This window comes from Nipponia nippon, unplaced genomic scaffold (assembly GCF_047370975.1).
Source record: "Nipponia nippon isolate SJK-2023a ecotype South Korea unplaced genomic scaffold, ASM4737097v1 scaffold_1, whole genome shotgun sequence".
In the NCBI taxonomy this organism is placed as follows: domain Eukaryota; kingdom Metazoa; phylum Chordata; class Aves; order Pelecaniformes; family Threskiornithidae; genus Nipponia; species Nipponia nippon.
The window spans coordinates 125271540-125291622 of NW_028262290.1; the positions used below are offsets into that span (position 1 = coordinate 125271540).

General features: G+C 45.5%; 1 protein-coding gene across 2 annotated transcripts; it reads right to left on the reverse strand.

Annotated features, from left to right (window-relative positions):
- Positions 1-14728: 14728 nt before the first annotated feature.
- On the reverse strand, positions 14729-20029 carry RPL15 (ribosomal protein L15). Of its 2 annotated transcripts, none has more exons than XM_087771406.1 (4): positions 19957-20029; positions 18784-18965; positions 17591-17727; positions 14729-15460 (listed from the first exon to the last, which is right to left on the reverse strand). In XM_087771406.1, exons 2-4 carry the CDS (start codon positions 18953-18955, stop codon positions 15155-15157), a joined length of 615 nt encoding a protein of 204 aa, XP_087627532.1. In that variant the 5' UTR covers positions 18956-18965; positions 19957-20029; the 3' UTR covers positions 14729-15154. The 2 variants fall into 2 exon arrangements, with proteins under 2 accessions (XP_087627532.1, XP_087627541.1); XM_087771415.1 differs by having other exon boundaries at positions 18784-18968; positions 19957-20021.
- Positions 20030-20083: the final 54 nt, after the last annotated feature.

Consider the following 20083-nt stretch of genomic DNA (forward strand, 5'->3'; position numbering starts at 1 on the left):
TCCTCTCCCGTCCACGACATCTGACGGGTCCCAGCGCGGGTGCTCCGTCAGCCGCTGGTTCCCCCATTGCAGGGGAAGAGGAAAATCCGGGAGAGACCCCTCCGCTAGCGCACGCACACAGCAACCGCTTCAGCCTGAATAAATGCAGTTAAGTCTGCGGGCACGGCTCAAGCAGGGATGGCCCCGCCGCGGGGGGCGCACCCCATCCCCCGCTCCCAGAAGGGAACCCACAAAGAAAACCCACCACAGCAGTAAGGAGGGAGGGGCGAAGGGGTCTCCATGAAGCGAACGCAGAGCCCAAAATGAAGCTCTGTCCTTCCTCGGCCCCCGGGGGACAGAGCGAGATGCGTTGCTTCATGGTGTATTTTGACTTCCAGACTGAGAAGGAGGCGGTGGGGGTTAAACGAGGTTAACCAGCGGAGGTTAAACGCAGCTAAATGTAGTTTACCGCCTCCTAATTTGGGTGAGTTTCCTCTCTTCTCAAATGAGGTAAACAGGTCAGTTTGGGCAAGCTTCCTCACTTCTCGAATAAGGCAAACGGGTGAGTTTTCCCGTTTTTTCCACCTGTGGCCAAGCAGCCAGGAGGCATCCAGCTTTCCTCTTGGTCCGTACACAGCACCCACTGCCATCTCCAGGCCCTCCATCCCCCACCCCCAATTTCCTACAGCAAAAGCTTCTTCTCCTCCTCATGTTCCCAGTTCTCCTCCTCATACCAACTCTAAACTACGTTCCCTAAGCCCTGCCACGTTCCCCTCCAGCTCGCTTGCACAGCCCCTGCCTGCTTGGCTGGGCATGGCCGGGTGTGGGGCACGACGTACCACCCTCCCTTCCCATGCTCGGGGCACCTGGCTGGGTCTCTGTCTCTGCCTGGCTGCTGGTCTTCGTGGACCGAGCTCAGATATCATGTATTTGAGATTAGCCCATCCTGCCATGTCAAACTTCTCAACAGCTGAAATTGGCCAACAACCTCAAAGGAGAAGACTGTGTATAAATCACGTTCTCTTAGGAAACCAGGCTAAACATCAGGAACAACAGCAGAGCGAGTACGCTCTGCCCGTGCATCCTCTGTCTCTGGGATTTTTTTTTTGTTGGTTATTTTTGGATTTTGGCAAAGCATTAAGGATTATACACGATGCTTACATAATATTTACTAACCAGTGGGTTACCACCACTAGATGTTCACTGAGACTCCTAAAAAAGCTACAGAACTTCAGCTCTTGCTGTTGGATAAGGCACGAGACCTCAGTTTGCAGGCGGTGGTGGAAGTGGTGCACTCAGAGGTGAGTATGCAGACACTGGCACTCAGACCAAAGGTCCACCTGGCCTGCAGGCAGTCTGTGGTGCTGAAGGGAGGCTCCGGTTTTTTCGTGTCCGTGGACTCCATTCCTGAGAGTGGCCAATAAAGGGAAGGACTGCTCCTCCACTTCCTTTGTGGGCAAGGACAAATGCTGCTGCTCCTGCCTGGCGGGACAAATGGGAAAGGCAACGTACACAGCTTCGTAGGACACCGTAGGGAGAGGCCGTCACACTATTGCTCCCAATCTTGGTCTCTCCTGTTTACCGCCAGGACAGAACTTTGTCCCAGAGGGAGTCCAGCCTCTAATATCTTCTGCCATCTGCTTTTGAGACTCTCGGGGTTCATTATAGCAGTTTCAGCCTCTGGCACTGCACTTAGCAGCCCTGGACCCACCCCTCACCCATCTTCAAGAATGCCTTTATTTTGCTTCTGTCTCATATCTCAGATCAACCCCTTCCTTAATGACCCTGGACTGCTCCTTATGCTCCCATACTACGTCCTCTCTGGTTCCTTCCCTGAGGTGGCTCCACACACACACGTGGGTTGCAAGAGCCAAGCACTTCTCTTAGGGACGGAGTACGGCAAAAGCAAGTAATGGGCCCACCACCCAGCCTTCCACTCAGGATCCTTGTCCACAACATCAGAGGAAGGCCAAAGGCATGTTTCCTGAGAAGGTCCAGCAGGTAGAGCTGGCTGTGGGTAGCCACAGGATGGTGCAACCAGTGTAACTCCCATCCTGGAGTTCCTAATGGAGAAGGTCTCAGAAATGGCCCTGTCCACTCCTATCCTATAGGTCTGCTGGTCAGCACGAAGGTATGGACTGCCACAGTAGTCCATGAGAGGCGCTTCAGTCTTTGGAGGACTAAACTGTCTTAGAGAGCATCAAGGTTTTTCTTCTGTCCTGTAACCTGGGGGAAGACAATGCTCCGCCAATGGGTTGCAATAGGGGAGCCAAATTTTTCTTGGAGCCTCTTTCCACCTACCTCTTCCAAGCCCCGCAAAACCAAATGCCTGGCATAATAACCTGTGGCTCTGGGTGCTGACCAAGTCGTGGTACCTAAGCTTCTTCTTGAGGGGCTTCTCTTTGGCCCTAGCTTGGCCCCTAAAGCTCTAGTGTTACTTGCTGAGCTGCCACTTCCCTTCTAGTTGTGATGCTCAGTGGATATTCCCTTAGCCCCAGGAGGAGACGTGATTCCCTCCATGTCCTTCACCCCTCCGCGAAGGGCAAAATCCTGGCATTATGGAGAGGCAGCGTACTGCTGGCATTCACAATGGCGTGGCACCTCTCCAACCCGAAGGACGGGCGGGCACTAGGATGACCACCTGAAGAGTGACTGGGAGTCCTTGTGTTTGGTCAGTCCTCTGAATCCTTCAGCCTCCGTTTGCTGAGGGTGCTGCTCTCTGCAGAAGTCTTGTGGTTCTGGGAAGAGACTGAAGTGAGGCATTGACACCTGAAGGGGCAGAAGAGAGGGAAAAGCCCAGAAGGTGGGACAGAAAGCTTCTACAATCCCCTTCCCACCCCTGGGAAGGAAGATAAACATTTCCTCCTCTTGCTCCCCCACCCCACACACGTGAAGCAGCTAAAACTGCATGTTTAAATTCCAGAGGTTGCAGAGTGACTCCCACCTGTGCTACAGACTCTTCTACCTCTGGATGGGAGACAGTACAACAGTGTTGCAGCAACTAATGCTGACTTAACTGTTAAGTGCAGTTGATAGCTGGATGGTGGGACAGGATGCACTCTGGCCACCTCACCAGAGGTATGTGGAGGCTGATGACTCTTTTTCCTCAGGCTTGAAATGCTGGTGGTTGCTCAGGTCGGGACAGAATGCCTGCACCTTTCTGTCCCCGTGGGGAGAGGCCCTCCTAATCCCAGTAAACATCCACACACCACCCAGGAACGTAGGAGTTTCTACCAGCAGGCATTTGTCTGCTTTTGGACAAGTTGAATTTCTTCAGTGCCTGGCACATTTACAATAATATTAATTTGATCCCCAAACATATACTTTGCAAAGAAAAAAAATTGTCTACATGAAGAGTGCCAAGGAGCAGCATCTTGTCAAGCCCCAACAGCACCTGATGTTTTCTGTTTCTTTGTTCCTTAGTACCTCAGGAAAAAATTCCTAACCTCTTATTTGTCTTTTTGACTGATGCTCAGAACAACACTGACCTTTGCACAGATCTACAGTGAGTCCAAGTTCTCTTCCCTGGTCATTTACAGCTTACAATGGCTTATGTACAAGGAAAGTTATTTTCCCCCATATCAAATACTTTGTCACTGTTTTTCTGCCCAGTCAGTCTGTTTGATGATGCCCTTCTGAAACCCTCAGTAATCTATCTGTCCTGAATAATTTGTTCTCCACAACTGCAGGTGGAACTAGTTCATACAAGTACACTTCTCTTAGGTGAGGCAACTGATACCAAACCTATCCTTGCATTTCCAGCTTCTTTAAAGCAAAGATTTACTTGCTATCTTCAGTTACTAGCTTAAATATTGCCCTCTAAAAGTCATTATAATGATAGCTATAGCCGTGACTTCTTTCCTACATTAGATGATATAAATAGCAATAACTCATCTAACAGATCTCAGCCTCTGGAAGCCAGTGGAAATTTTTCTATTGATTAGAGTCAGCTTGGGTCAAGCCCTACACAGTATTTTCTGACCCCTTGCCCTACTTATTCTCCATTTCTATTTCGCCTGTGTATCTAACTCTTCAGATTGTTGCACTTTTTTTTCCCTCTCTGCTGAAGAGAAATCCTGATAAGGAGGTCCCAGAGGTCTTCAGCTTGTCATCGCATCCCTTCATAGGCTGAAAATGTGTGCAGAACGCTTTAGGAAGAAGCAAAAGCTAAATATAGAATCATTTAAAGCCTACCCATTAAGGGCATGCCTACATGACACGAATGCAACTAGCTGAGGTACTGGAAGCGGTGCAGTCACGGAGCTAAGTATAACCGAAACAGAGGAACTGGCTCACAAACCATTCCCCCGCGCTCACATCCTGTCCTTCAGTGCCAAGTATCGGAGCTTTGGAGGAAGATATAAAAGCTCATAATAGACAGTTATATACTAACTTGCCCATAGGGTAACTTTCTTCCTGCTTCAGCTCTTTAGCAGTCGGTTTATGGCCTGAAGGATGTAACGCTTCTGCTTTTCTCTCTTACCTAGTGTGATTGCAGGTGTGCTTTTTATTCACATAAATTGATAATACCAGTGGCTGCCTAGGCTGGTCAAAATGATGGGAAATAACCTCATACAATAGTGACATATTACAACTACAATAGTGACATATTACAACTAGCTTCAGCTGTCCCTGCAGATTTTAATGGAAGGTGAGGACTTGGACCTTTAGTCCAGAAAGACAAAGCATTAATTTTGCATTAACTAAGCCTATATTATATAGCAGTAATATCACTGCCCACCTTTTCCTTTTTGTGCTAGAAGTTACTTAATCTGCTGGTACATCATCTATTTATCCAGAAATAAAATCATCAGCTAATGAAACAAAGATGAGAATATTTATTGCTTGATTGGGCCAATCATGATTTTTGGAAGAGAAGCAGAATGGATTGTGCAAAGGATGCACAAATTGCTACCCTTTACTTTCACTGAAACACCGAGACCTACGTGACTTAACTACAGGTGATTTCTAATGACACATTGTACTGTCTCGGAGAAGAAACCAGCAGTGTTGTATTGAAGGCACAGTCAGCAGGCAACTGCTGCCTTTCGCTCCGACAGCTGCCAGTCCCTTCTCCCCACCACCCAGTCCTCTCCAGGGGCAACTGCATTTCTCCCTCTGGTGGCTTTTGTAGCAAGCATCTTTCTAAGGCTGGATTTTCTGCTGCCTTTTTTGAACTCTCTTATATCACAGTGTCCTGCAGAGTATCTTATTTCAAGCACCCATGCTCACTAGGAAGTTACCTAAGCTGCAGGCTGCCAGCGATCACATTGGCATTGCGTGGCACTGGCACAGTGCTGGCCAGGACATCCCCAGCGTGGTGGCGTTGCTGCCGCCAGATCAAAACCATTGCTTCGGAAGTCATGTAGCTCAGCTCCACCATTTCCCTTCTGAAATTGCCAGGCCACTAAAACATAAATCCAGTTTGCTTTTTCTCTTTGTAAACTATGTTAATCCTTGGAGGGACGCAGTGTAACACAAACACAAAGCTCAGCCCTGGGCAGAGCAGAGATGCAAATGATGCCTTCTCCTCCTCTTGGGAAAACTTCTGCAGGTGCTATGCAGGGGACACAAAGTCAGAAATGTCACCCACAGCTCCTGCAAGGTTTTGTGTATCGCCCTTGCTTCTCTCCTCTGGAGCAGCACAAGTTTATTGTGATTACTGGCATATTTTGCAAGGAAAATCCCAGAGAAAACGCAGCTCAGTCATGAACAGAGGCAAGTGCTACCTGTATCTGGGCCCTAAATAGCCCAAGATTGTAGAAAACAAACAGCCTTTCATTACAGGTGCTATTGGTCCCTGTGCATTGGCCCTGAGAGAGAGGACTGCCTATTTACATCCAGGCAAAACAAAGGCAACTGTATTCAAATCAGTAAAATTACTCTGAGGAATAAACCAAGACATATTTTGGCCCCAGGAATTATTATCTGTAACTACCCAAAGGGTAGCTGGCAGTTTAAGGGCCAGGACAGCTTTAGACTTTCAGTGGCTCTATATAGCGCAGTGTTTTTTTCCCGATCGTTGTCTCACCCTGGCTAACTCGGAGGTCAAAAGATGACTTAAGACCTAATGCTTCAAGGTGCTGAGTTGTATCAGGAGATGATGCATGAAACACCATGTCAGACCTTGTGTCCTCCTGGATTAGGCCCAACTGGTCAAACTCTTGTTCCGAAATGCTGGCTTCTCTATTCAGCTAAGAGCCTGAAGAGTTAAAGTTATTAACTGGCTTCAGAATAAAATGCATTAGGAATAAATATGCTTTGGGATAAACCTATTAAATGGATAAAAATGCCATTACCAGTGGTGAAATATGATTGTGTGACCTTTTAAATAAATAAGCCTGCTATGCACCAAATTATGTCATATAATAAGCTTTATACATGATAAAGTCATGCAGTAGGTCTCAATCTTCAGGCATTCAATGAAATATCGCTAGCCATAAAGGGCTTCTGAAATGTTACACTAAAGAAAATTGCTTCCAGCTATAAAAACTTAACTGTTAAAACAAATGTAGTTTCTCTCATAAAATTCTACGCAAGGCATTTGTAGCAAGAGTGAAAGCCTACTAGAAACAAACCTTAGGTATTCAAACTATTTTGCAAATACACAACGCTTCTTAAAATAACTCAGATTCCAGATAAATCTGGAATAACTCTATTGAAAGCAAAAAGGTTATAATCATGTAACGCCAGTGTAAGATCCAAATTATTTTCACAGGGTCTTAGAAATACGTTTGTGGGATATCTCTGGATACAAACATCGCTGTGGATCCAAACTAATCTACACTTGTAATTTTGGCACTTGTACAAGCCGTGGAAATACTGACCTCTCTGGCTGTCCTGAATCTTGGGCCTGTCTGTGTTATGCCTCAGCGACTTGCCCAGATTACTCCTGACACAATAATATTCCTATTAAGGGACGATTTGTATTTGATGTGATGGAAACAGAGCTGGATATTATCAGCCTCCTGAATAAAGACAGACCTGCATTTAGGCAGATTCAGCTACCAGCTTCACACGCAGGAAAACTGGCTCTCTACGGTAAGTCAGAGTAAGAACTTTCTGCTCTAAACCATTACAAATAAGAAGGAATGAAGCAAATTCTCTCATTCCTTCTAGTGATCATGGGCAAGCCCAGAAACCCTCCTGGTGAGGCACTTACAGTTTTAATAAAATCATCGTGGTCACTTCACCTATTGTTAGGTGAACATCAGCGAATACATGCGATTCCCAGCTAGGGTCTCAAACACCGCTCCAAGGACTGAAAATACTCTTGGAACTCCCTGCCACAATCAATTACCTTCTCCAAAAGGTGATGTCAGACATTAACAAAAAGGAGCATTCCTATTTCTTTTTTCTTTTTTTTTTTTTTCTGAACACTTTTTTTGAGGATAGAAAGGATCTTCTTAACCTCCAGCTACAAACACTGACAGTTTTCACCAATGCTCAATCCAGTACAAACTTTTCCAGGAGGGGCACTGAAAGAGACATAGCAAAACTCAAGAAGACAAAAGCAGCCAGCTTTGCCCCAGCTCCCAAAAAGCAAAAAAGATCACTCTCTGAACCTTAGCAATTTTAACTGCAAAGAAACAGATACATTCTCCACAACTACTTCTAGTGCTTTTGCTAAATAGAGCAAGGCACGCCATGCTAAACACAACTTAAACGGGGCCACTGCAAAGGAATGGGTGGCATCATGAGGCTAGCAGTGAAATTTTGTCTTTTCTTCCTGAACAACTGTAGCACAACGTCCAGAAACAAAGAATAGGTCTGTTCAGCTGCACCCTGAAAATGCCTCCAGGCACTTGCCATTTTGTTTTATTGCAGTTCCTCAAAAGTGGTCAATTGTAAGAATAAATCTCATGGAGAAGGCACATTACCAGCGGTGAAGGACAACTGCTTGTTACATAATCCTGCCAAATCCTTGACACAGCAGTTCTCAGCCAACAGCCGTCTTGCTCTGAGTCATCTGGAAAGTCTCCGGTTCAGTGAGCTTCCAGGAGCAGACCATCAAAACAGGTTATATTTCCACTTCCCATTTCAAATAACAGGGGGCACCTATGAGTCAAGGCAATAATTTTCTCTTTATCTACCTTCAGATGCCATCCCGCGTACAGATCCAGCCCGCGCTTGCACTGAGCCAGAAGCCCCGTGGGAGTTCCCAGCTATCTCTGGATGTCGCAGCTTGCAGCTGCCCTGGGTGGCTGTTGGCACGCAGGTCCCGCTGTGGTCATTGAGCAGGACAGTCCGAGGGCAACCACGGTGCGAGGAAATCCTTACCTTGCTCTTCAGAGAACCCGAGATGCTACATGTGGGGCTGGGCTTGCTCCGTGCTCATCAATCTTTCTCCAAACACCCATCACTGGCCCCAGTCAGAAGCAGACACCATGCTTAGACCTCTGGACTGGCCCTGCATGGCCATTTGCATGGTGGGAGGCCAGGCGCTGCCAAATGCCGTATTCCCGCTTCTGTCACCGGAGCCAGGGGCTTGATTAGCTCACGCTTTTTTTTTTTTTTTTTCCCTTTGAGGCAACGCCAAGTCTTAATCCGGTCCTGGGTCACGGATCTCGGCGGGACACATTACGCTGGGTCTATCTTTGAATTAGGAAGTCTCCTGCCTCAGAGCTGGCCAGCTTAGACCTACTGCTCTCCTACCTCTTCTCCCCACTGCGCCTGACAGACAGCTGGAGTCAGCTCTTCTGACAACAGTGTTGGCGCACAAAGCCAAGAAGCTCATTTTTTACAAACCCAAACGACTACAACTTTGGCAATCTCACTGATATTGAACAACAACAACAACAACAAGACCCAAGTCAGCAGCAAGCAGTACCCTGTTGCACAGGGCCTTAATAAACCCAGGAGGAATGAGATGGGTCAGGTTGGGTTGGCTGATAGGTGCCGAAAGAGCTGGTCCAGGGTAACCACTTCAGGGGCCAAAGTGGGGAAAGAAGAAAGGTAGTCGCTTCCCCGGTTCTCCGTCCTCCTCCTCCTCTGCATGTGATGAAATTGCTTCAACCTTTACTGCTGTTACAAAGTTCCTATGAAAGGACCATACAATTCAATATTCAAACTGTAATGCAATTAATACGATTTTAGGACAATTTGCAAAATCTGCAAAAACCATCAAGTTTCAGTGTTCATTATGATCTGGACAAAATTCCAGCTCTGCAGTTCATTTCCGCACACTCATAATTTGGCTAAAATAATTATTCAGGCTCAAAAAAAAAAAATCTCTTATTTCCTTATTTTAAAATTATTTTTCTTAAAATAAATTAAAACTTCAGAATGTTGCCAGAACGGCACCTACTAGAAGGCAAGATCGTTTATTAGAGAGGTATTTTAAAGTTTTCAGTCCTAAAAGGATGGAACCATCACTGGAGAAAATAGAACTCATGTATGCCATATGTTTTCCATAGTTTTACGATTCTTGTATTTTTATTAAACTAGCCAATGAAAATAATAACTATAGCGGAGTTTTTCATTTAGCCTGAGGCATCAGAGCAGTGATTCACTTGTTCACAGTGGGTTGTTTTCTTTTCTCTTTTTTTCCTTCTCAGCAACATAAATCATAAATCTAAGAATTGGGTTTCCAGTGTAAGCCACCCTAATAATTAATTTATTTTGTGTTTCCCATGAATATGGTATAACTGTTGCTGTAAAATTGCTGTTTGGGAAAAACAGGGTCCAAAACCCAAGCAGCAAATAATAATCTAAAATGGGTATCACACGTACAGGGCAGTTATCGTCTTCCCAGTACAAATCATTGGCCTTAACATGAAAAACTTATTATCTCACTATCAGTTCCTATTAGTTTTCAGTCTCTGCCTATTAAGAATGGACAACCAGGCATCTATCAGAAATAAAACTACCTACATTAAGATTGGGAACTAGATTCTCCAGATTCAATAAAACCTATTGAATCATGTATTTTGTACAAAGAATGTATGTATAAATCTATTTAAAAAAAAATCAAGAAGGTTCCTTTTATTTCCACCTCTTTTCCTAAATTTATAAATATTAACTGGTTTATATCTGTCCTTGATTTTTCTTGTGTAGCTGAATCTTACTTTGTGTCTTCTTCTGTAAAAAAAGATCATAAGTAGATGTGCTCCATCAACACCTGTAGCAATAACTTGTAAACAAAGTGAAAATAATACAAAATTTTCTATTTTACTTAAAAGCTTTACTATGACTTTGTTTAACCACGCATTAACAAAACTGCTTTCCACATAGTTGCAAACAACACAGCAACTTATAAGACATAATTTTTATATATAGCTCTGAATGAACTGAAAACACAAAGCTCAAAACACATTATTTAAAAAGGTTGTGTAACTTGCTATCTAAACTCATCTGACTAATCACGAAACCCGTGAGAGAGGCAGGTGGATTGTAACAGCAGATGAGTTGAAGGGCTGTGATTCTCATACAAGGAAAGGGTTCAAATAATTGCTTGTTAGTCACAGAAAAACAATGCTGGAAGAAAAATATATGAATAAATGAGTGAGTGAACACTGGACTAACGAGCTATTTCCTCCCCTCGGCCTATGAGCTCTCTGGGGATGGCGACTCATTTTCGTTACACGTGCGAACACAACGCAGAGTGTGATTGATAGGGTCTTGGTTTCTGCCTGCTACTCTGGCTATTGACACACAGCCTGGCAAAGAGGCCTGGAAGACGGAGGGCTCGGGCGTTGGATGTGGTGGCTTTCACAGTCTACGGTTCTCAGCACCAACCGAGAACCGTCCTTCTGCTCTGGGTTTGGTGAAGTGCAGCTGCTGCCCGGTTGCAAATTAACACCAGAGACACAGGCACCCTGAGCTAGGTCTGTGCTGAGACTTGGGTCCAGCCAGGTTTGTACCCCGGGGACTGCATCACACAAACTTGGCTGACGAACGCTGCTGGACCCTGGCTAGCCACAGCCTCCTCTGCAATGCGCCCTTGTCACCGGGCAGCACTGGGGTACTAACGAGCCCCGCTGGAAGCCAGCTGACTTGTCCTCTTCTTCTGCCTTCTCCTTTTCTTTTTTCCCCTCCAATGTGCCTCTTGATTCTTGTGTTTCCAAGGGAACTTCTCAACTTGCACATGGACATTCGGCTTGGGTCCAGAGGTATGCCTCTACAGCCCCTTTGCGACAAGGTACAGGCTGCATAACCCCTAAGGAGCCAGCTCAGGTCCAGCATATTAACTAGGAAGGGTTTTTCTAAAGCCTGGTACCGGGAAGGCAATGCAGGGAGACCTGAGCAGGCTTGGAAGGGGGCTACCTTCCATCTGAGAGAGCAACCCTAGCCAGCATTGATCTGAACAGAGTCAGGCTTAATTTAATCACTCATCTGCTCCCACTGAGCTCCCTGATCTCCAGGATACCCCAGCTCTCCATTTCCCTGAACGATGGAGAGTTGACAGTATTTAATGAGATTAAATGTCATCTTCATTACATAAGAGCCTTTAATTATAGGATATCATTGAACATCATTTGATACTGAAGAAAAGCATGCTCTCTTAAATTTCAGGCAGTGACAAGGGGCCCAGAAGAACTGGGTTCCAGTCCTGGCTTTGCCAGAGGCCTCTTCTGGCACGTCAGGTAAGAGCAGGATAGCCGCCGAATTAAAGGTTGCGTAAGCAGTGTAGCTCAGGCACTTCCTAACCTTCAGGAGCTCGACTTTGCAACCTAAACACTCTGCGTGTAACTATTAAATTGAGGCTGATTCAGAACCCTGACACATGAAGAGATGAACAACCCACAGGCTCTCCATCCTTTTATACAGCTTTACATTTCAAGCAATTACTTGAAAAGGATTGGATCAAAAAGTTGGTACTTGCTCAAAGCCCCAGAAAAGAGGGTCCAATTCAAATCTGAATCGCTTTTTTTGTGGCTGAAGCAGTGTTTCCATCATTCTGGGTATTTTGGTTTGATACTCTCAGAACTAGACCTGTGTGTGCTGCAAAAGCAGAGAGCTGTAACAAGGGCAAAAAAGATGGTGGTTTTTTCCCATCTCGGAGAGTGAGTAGATAAAAGAGTAGGAATCAGGCTCTATTTTTAGAGCCTAGCTTTTTAATTCATTAGCTGGACGGGACTGTTCACATGCAGTCACTTTTCTCACTGGGTCAAGGCTGGTGAACAACTGCTGCATTACAAGGACAGAGAGAAGTGAGCGAGTCCAGCTATTACTCTCCTCCATCGCTAATTACTCCATTCCAAGACCCCCACAAAATCACCAGTGACATTCAATGACCTTCTGCTGCAAGGAAGGAGCCAACCGCCCCCTCCGTCAGCATCCGTGCCTACTGCAGGCAGCACACCGGCGTCCCACGCCCAGCAGCACACAGCCACCTTGCAGAGACCCCCAAGGCCTCGGAGGCAATGCAAGGAAACAACTACACTCGCTGTTGATTAGCACGGTCTGTACTTTTCAACTTAGCCAGTGTTGCCGAGTAATGAGCATTTCTATTAGCTGCATGGAAGGGAGTTCACTACTTGCTTATTTAAAGAACGTGCTAAATCACACAGTCTGTTTTTACACATCCCACCCTTCGGGAGGACAGAATTAGTTTCCAACAGGAGCCGAATTACTTGCCAGGCCCTCACCTTCTCCCAAAGGCTAAGCGATTAGTTAATCTAGGTGGCTTTACACAAAAGTGAAATCCAGCCTAATAAAAGCCTGCAGTCAACTATTTTCAACAGCACCTGGTATCAATTAGGCTGAAATAGGATGGTACTGTACAGCCCCGTTTCTCTGCAGTTTAACTGTGGGATTCATTTTCTCTTGCCTAGAAACCAGACAGCTCTTTTAATTAGGTCTAAAACATGCCTGTTCAGACTGAGAAATAAGCAGTCCTGCAGAGCCAAGTAGATGGCTTGGAAACCAGCTATTGGATTCCTCCATGTCTTAATAAATTTCACCAGCGAACCTCCTGACGCTTCCTCTCCCCTCCCTCCCTCCCCCTGCCCCCTTCAGCTACAGCCCTGTATCCGTGTTTCAGGCAGACTCTTGGTGTGCAAGGAGGGCTGCACTCAAGTAACAGCCTCTCGCTAGGAGTACTGGCTCAGATGACCAATTTCCACCAAACTCGTAAGGAACACGGACTTGCAATCTCTGTTGAACTTGCACAACAGGTTCAAAAATCATCAAGCAGGAAAGGCAGAGATCACATCATCTCTCTCTAAGCCTCGTTTCCCAAGCTAACAACCCCAAACGAAAAAGTTTTTCCTCGATGTTTTGCCTTTTTTAAACACAGATTTTGATAATTTGCCTCTCCTCTTCACACAAACACCGCACTGCAATTTCCCCTCCTTCCAACCCAAAACACTTAACAGAGCGTACGACACTTCTAGTGTGGTAAGATGCTAAGGCGATCCGATTCCCTGAAGAGCTGGGATGAGCTGTACGTACCCAGAGGTCCCGCTGAGGACAGTACCATCCGTTTCAAATTCCTCAGCTAGTCTAACCAATACCATACCCTCTTACATGCGCTTCCATCAGTACATTTCAACAGACTTGGGAGGGGATAGTGCTTCCTCCCCTATTTTAAAGTTCAAAAAGCTACAGGACCATGAGGGGAAACTTCAGGCACTGAAGACATCGCCCAGGTGCTGGAAGTTGTGAACGCTGGCAAGCGACACAGCATTAGTGCGACTGCCCAGTCACATTCCCCCATCAACAGCAAGGGTCCTGAACAGCTTACCAAGCTCCAGTACGGCATCATCAGGCTCCGAGGAGTCTGCTCGTAGCAGCTTCCTTTCCTGTCCCACACCATCACAGGAGCTGCTTTCAAGAATCCTCTTCTTCCCAATACTAGTTCCTCCCTCACAGGAAAGGTTAAAACAAAACAAAAAAACCACCTCCCTTCTTTAGAGGAGCAGATAGCACTTTTTAACATAGCTACAAAATAATCCTTTTTACAATTTTTTGCTTGTTTGAGCCAAACAAAACATGGCATGGAAGGACTGCCCTCTTGAGCTGCTCTTCCTGGCTTTAAGAACATGCTGCCAAAAGTCTCTTCTTCAGACTCCAGTCCTCCTGTAAGAGCTTAAAGAGCGAAGTAAGTTAATTTCTCAGTTGAAGGGCAAATCTTGGACCTTTCAGTCTTGGCATTAGTTTTCTGTTGTTTAAGAGCCTTTCCACATCCCAAGTTGAAGCTCGAGGAAGACACAGCTACTTCTTGGGCCGTCTATCGATCCCTTTTCCTATCCCTACCCAATGGGTGTGGCACGAAATCTTGTGGAAGCTAGGACAGCCGTGCAGCTAATTCACCAGAAATTGCAGTTATTCTCCTCTCAGCATTTATGTGCAAGTTGACTTCATGCTGAAAGATCACACTGCAATTTCACAAAATGTAGCCTAAAATACATTCATCTGTCTTCCAAATGTGATTATTTCTACCACCTGACCATGCAAAGTAAATCAGAACGCAGCTCTAACACCAGAGAAACGTTCTCTGTTCTGGTATCAAAAGGCAGATATACAAAACACTGTCTCCACTGCAAAATGTAAAATGAACAGCCTGGAATCTTGCACAAATGAAGTAATACCTACTCTACAGTCAATATTTTATTAGTCAACCTAAAACATCGCATAGTTCTTCGTGAAGTGTCCATATTTAAAATACTGTGCACTTTCATGAACAGAGCAAGCCTTACCTTTCTATTCTGGGCTTAGTCAATTTAGCCTACGTTTGCAGATAACACAGGCTCAAGAGCTGATTTCACACTGAAGACATACAAAAAAAAAAACAGAACTTGAAAAATAAAATTGCCATTAGTATTTAATCACCTATAAAAAATAGACTAGCACTTTCAGTTTACATCTCATTGCACAAGACCAAAGCTGGCCTTCAGTCTAAGCACAGGACACAGAGACCCCGACCTACAGAGAGTGAAGAAGTATACTCAGACCAACAGAGAAAAGAACATGGACTAGCCATTAAGCTTTCAGTTCACACTGCACGTGTCTTTTCAGTCTTATCAAAAGTGAAACCCATCACAGAACTCCATGCTCGGGGCCTACAATCTCCACAAATATCAAATTACATTTTCAAAAACCTTTCGAAATATGGAAACAACTCAACTCCTGGAGAATTCTACACTTCTCCACATAAACCAAGAAGCAGCAGAAGCACTTGTTAAATTCAGCAACCCGCATCAGCTTTATTAGATCGTTACATTTACAAGAATTAACGGTAACGGTGCAGCTGCAGGGTATTGCGTCTTCTCCAGGCAGCGCGACGTGAGCCACCAATGGTGTGGTGGAATTTGTGGCCCTTGCCAAGACCACGACTCTTCCGCCCGGCCGATGTCAGCCCACGCATCTCTCTGTGCTTGTGAACGGGCTTGGTGATCCATTGGGTATCAGGGTTGCGCCTGATGGTCTTATGGAAGGGATCAATCAGGATCACTTCGAAAAACTTGTAAGTGGAATCTTCACCAACCCAGTATGAGTTCAAGACTCTCAGAGCCCCACAGTGACGGCCAGCACGTTCCTAGAGGAAAAAAAAATGCAAAAGGCTGTAAAATCATGGATGCAGGGCACTCTTCATACAGAAAGATCTGAGTAACTCAAGCCTAAAATTTTGTAGGTGCTAGAAATTTCAGTTAGCCCTGAGAGACCCTCTCTTCCTAAAAGAACTGCTCCCCTTCCAGTTGCAAATACGCAAGAAAAAGTAATAGCTGAAAGGAATGCTGTATTAGAGAAAAAAAAAAAAAAAAAAAAAGCTGCTTGGATTCCTACGTGAAACATGTTTTAAAGAATATAAGGAGAAAGGTGCTTGGTTGACAAACGGAAGAACTACTTTGTACGCAGAAGCACCCAATAGGTAAATACACAGAGTTAAAAACAACTTCAACGTGAAGATGAAGAGCACAAGCTGCACTTGGGGCCATGGAACAATCCTTTGTGGGAAGTTATGAAAGACTGATCAATTTGCACATCCAAACCTACAGGGGAGGAAGACATTTCTGCAGAGAATAAGCCCGTACTGATAGGAGAAAAGAAACAGCTGATGTAACAAGTCTTTGTTCCACTGCTGGTATATTAGTGTTTGCTATTCCCATCCTCACTTGTGGTTGGAAAAAAGCAGTCTTAGTTTAGAAAACAAAACAAAGCAGAAAATATCAATTATGCAACTCCATCTGCCTCTCCTGTCAAGAATGCTTATTCAAAACACTAAAAGTGTGTTTAATCCTAGGACTTTATCATCACCATGGGAAAGCATGTACCAATGGAGCCCACCCATCTTCTGTCCCAGTGCGATCCCAACCTGTTACTACAGTCTTCCACTAAAAAGCACTTGACTATTTTCTGCACATGCAATACAATTCTTTCAAGTCCTTGTTTTATTCTAGCATGTGAGAGCAACACATATATTAAACATTAAAACACCAACCACCCTCAACCAGCTTCCCATGTGGGGATGGTAGCTACAATGGAGGTTTTCCATCTGAAAAATGTAAGTCTTCCAGGAAAGAGCGTGTCAGACTCAGAAAATTTCGAACTGAGGGCCAATAACCTCTTCCATGAGCTGCCACCACAAACGAGCATGTGATTAGCCATCAGATCTCTGGTAATAGCATATATGAAGAGCATGCCATGAGCACTGAAAATACAGAATCGCATTTTTAATTTAAACTCATCATCTGTGTTTTTTTAAAATTATCATGTCCCAGTTACGTGTGTCCCCCCCTTTTAAAACCCCTCCACCATATTCAACTTGCATATTCACTTATGAATATGTTTGAAGTCCTGGGAACAGAAGTCTTCTGCTTCGAGATGGAAAAGCAATGAGCATTCTTTCACAATGTCTCTTTTTTGAGAGTGCAGACTAATATTAATTCTAACCCACTGAAAGTTTTTTCTAGAGGTGAGTACTACGTCTCTTCCAACACTACTACTGTGACATTATGAAACTTAAAGATGTCATCAAATGAAAGGTTCCGTTTTGGGTATTTCAGCAGGTAACAACATCTCACCTAAAAACAAATTAACCACCAATCTCTGTGCTTGTGAGGTACCAAAGTTTTTTATGAAGAACCAGAAGGTCTCTGGCGTGCTGCTTTCAGATCCTATGATACAGCTAAGCGCGCTGTGCCGCACTCCTACTACACAAACAGGTGCTACATACTTTACGACAGGAACTTATCTGTACTTTGTGAAAGGACCGTTACCTAAAGCTGGTAACGCATACAGGATGGCACAGAACACAGACGTGGAATTTAGTGATGAGTAAAGTCAGACACCTTAGCATATTTGAACTTTTCTTTCTCATGCCTAACCCTTTATTTTACTGGGGTTTATACTAGTTCTATGTCTATTTTTCATTACAAATATTGTGGCACACTTTAGAAATAAGCATATGCTATGAACATCAATAAACCACCTAAGAAGTGCTTTCCCCAGACCACATTTGTGAAGTCTGAATAGTTTTTTCATTTCTCTGAATACAGCTTTTCAAGACACTCTGGTGCTTTCCTGCCATCAGTATTCAAGACCTTTTACCTAACACATTAACAAAACAGTTGTTTGGAGTCTTTTTGTCTCTGAGTATTTTCAACTTTTACAGACTAAGTAAGACCTTCTGACAGCCAAGTTTCTGAGCAATAACCAAAATAGTCACCTCTGCTACAGACTGAAGACTCCGGGCAAACTTCAGCTGGTTAACGCCATGATGCACAGGTTTACCGTAGGTTGCACCTTTCGGGACTGGGCGTTTCCGACCACCACGGCGAACACGGACACGGTAGATAACGTAACCTAAAAGAAATGGTGACTTAGGAACTACAAGAATTCTGTAGTGTAGCAAGTGCAAATCACAGCAAGGCAATTTTGATGTCCATTGATGCATTTCCCACCCCAAAAGCTTCACATGAAAATTCCGTCACTATACCAACCTTCACAAAAACCTACAACTGGAGGTGGCTAGCAGAAAGTGCTTTTGTTTCTTCTATTACAACTGAGTAAGGGAAGCGATGTCCTGTCACAACTATTTTTTTACTTCCAAACCACAGTTTATGGCACCTTTCCACTATGCAGTTCCAAATACACTAAGAACAGCTACAGCTACGTTGTAACACAAAAAACTCCCACCCTGAAACACCCAATGAAACAACTATCCCAAAACTAAAATCCCATATTCTGCTGGTAGCATTCACAAAGCACGGAAGTGCAAGCCACCCACAAACCCTGCTGGAATCTGATCACTGAAAAATGAGGGAACGAGACAAACTTCACAAACGGTAACAGAAGTGTAGACTCTTAGCTTTATATTTTCATAACAAACAAACATACTGTTTCAGGGATTTGCTCAAGTTGTAGATGGACGACCACTTTCCCCAAGTTTCCTTCACTGACCAGTAACTGTTTTCTAATGACAGCACAAACTACGTCATCTTGCTTACTCAAGCACGTACAGCTGTAATACAGTCAAAGTAATGCATGATAAAATCTGGGGAGAAAAAGGACACCCCCTCCAAACCCAGGTTACTAAAAGCACTGGTCACCTCTGCAGCAGTAACACAGCACAAGAGCAAGAATTAAAGCCAAAGCCCGCTTGATCTCCATCTGCCAAAATGGCCACAGAAGACATGAATTCAAAAGTACGCGAAGTACGGTTTTGGGCTGTGGGCACTGCTACCAATTTAACACATTTATAATATTAAGTTCATTTCATGCAGGACACTTCAGGTTCTTCGGGAATATTTATGTTTCAGATTTTGTTATTCTACTATCACGTAAGGAAGGAAGGAAGTGGACATAAAACTCAGTCACTCCATCACGAAGCACACGGACTTCGCCTCTACGTCTCATTACCTTGCTTGGCCTTATATCCCAGCCTGCGAGCTTTGTCTGGCCTGGTGGGCCGGGGAGCCCGGTGCAAGGCAGACAGCTGGCGGTACTGCCAACAGCGGACACGGAGGAGGAATCGCATCACATCCGACTGCTTTTTCCTCCATAGCTCCTGGATGTACTTGTAGGCACCCATGTTTGTCTACCTGCTGAACCAAGAGGTCAATGAAAAAAGTGCACTGAATATGACTTTAGATTTGAACAGCTCCCAACAGAGACGCTGCACAAAACCATACACGTACCACCACTGACACACAGGATGCTCTCACGCCTCTTTACACCACTGGCACATCTGGTAACACGGCTCGCACTCGGCAACCTCCAATAGGACACACAGCAGTTACCGTTCTCAGCAACTGTCTTCCTTTTTGTGTGTTCTTAAGTGTTGAACTCCTCAGCTGAGGATTTTTCAGATGTGCATGTCAGATACTACCAAAATCAATACTTAACATCTGCACCAAGTTATAAATATTAATCTATAAAGTATGTGACTGTGAGTGGTGTGGTCTTTGTTTTTAGCGTGGTTTAATTACCTCTAAAAACCTTTGAGCTCCCATACACCTGCAGCAATTAGCAGATGTAACTGAACTCCATCAAGCCACCACCCAAATCACCATCAGAAAAACGCAGCTCATTTTATTTGCACAAAAAAACCCCACCCCGTTCGTGTGTGATTTTCCATACCCCTCTCTGCGCAGCTCTTGCCACCCCAAGCTACCCCTTGTTTATGACTGCATTATGGCATAAAACACCACAAACGAGCTGCAGACCCAGAGCCAAACCCAGGCGTGCGGCCTGTCATCAGCCTGCACCCGCGGCGTTGCGGTGTGCGGCCTCCCGCTCGCACCGTGCATCCCGGGCTCAGACTGCGCGTCCCCATCCCCTCCCCGTCACACACCACGGGGAAGCAGGCCGCTGCCCCGACCAGGCGCAGCCCACGGGCCCTCCACCGGCCTCCCCCGGGCCCGCGGCCCGCCCGGGCCCCGCTCCCCGCAGAGCCCCCGCGCCGCGGGAGCAGCCCGTCCCAGCCCGACAGGGTGGCGGCGGGCGGGGGCGGCAGCGAGGCGGGCGGATGGCCGCCTCGGGCCCGCGATGGGACCGGATTGCGGGAAAGGCCGAGCTCAGGAAAGCCCTCACCTGATGGCGCCCAGCACCGGAAAGGAAGAGCGCTGCTTCCCACAACCCCTTGCGGCGGCATCGCGTTTCCGGCAGCGGCAGTGGCGCCTCATGGGTAATGTAGTCCTGGGGGAGCCGGGCCTCCCTC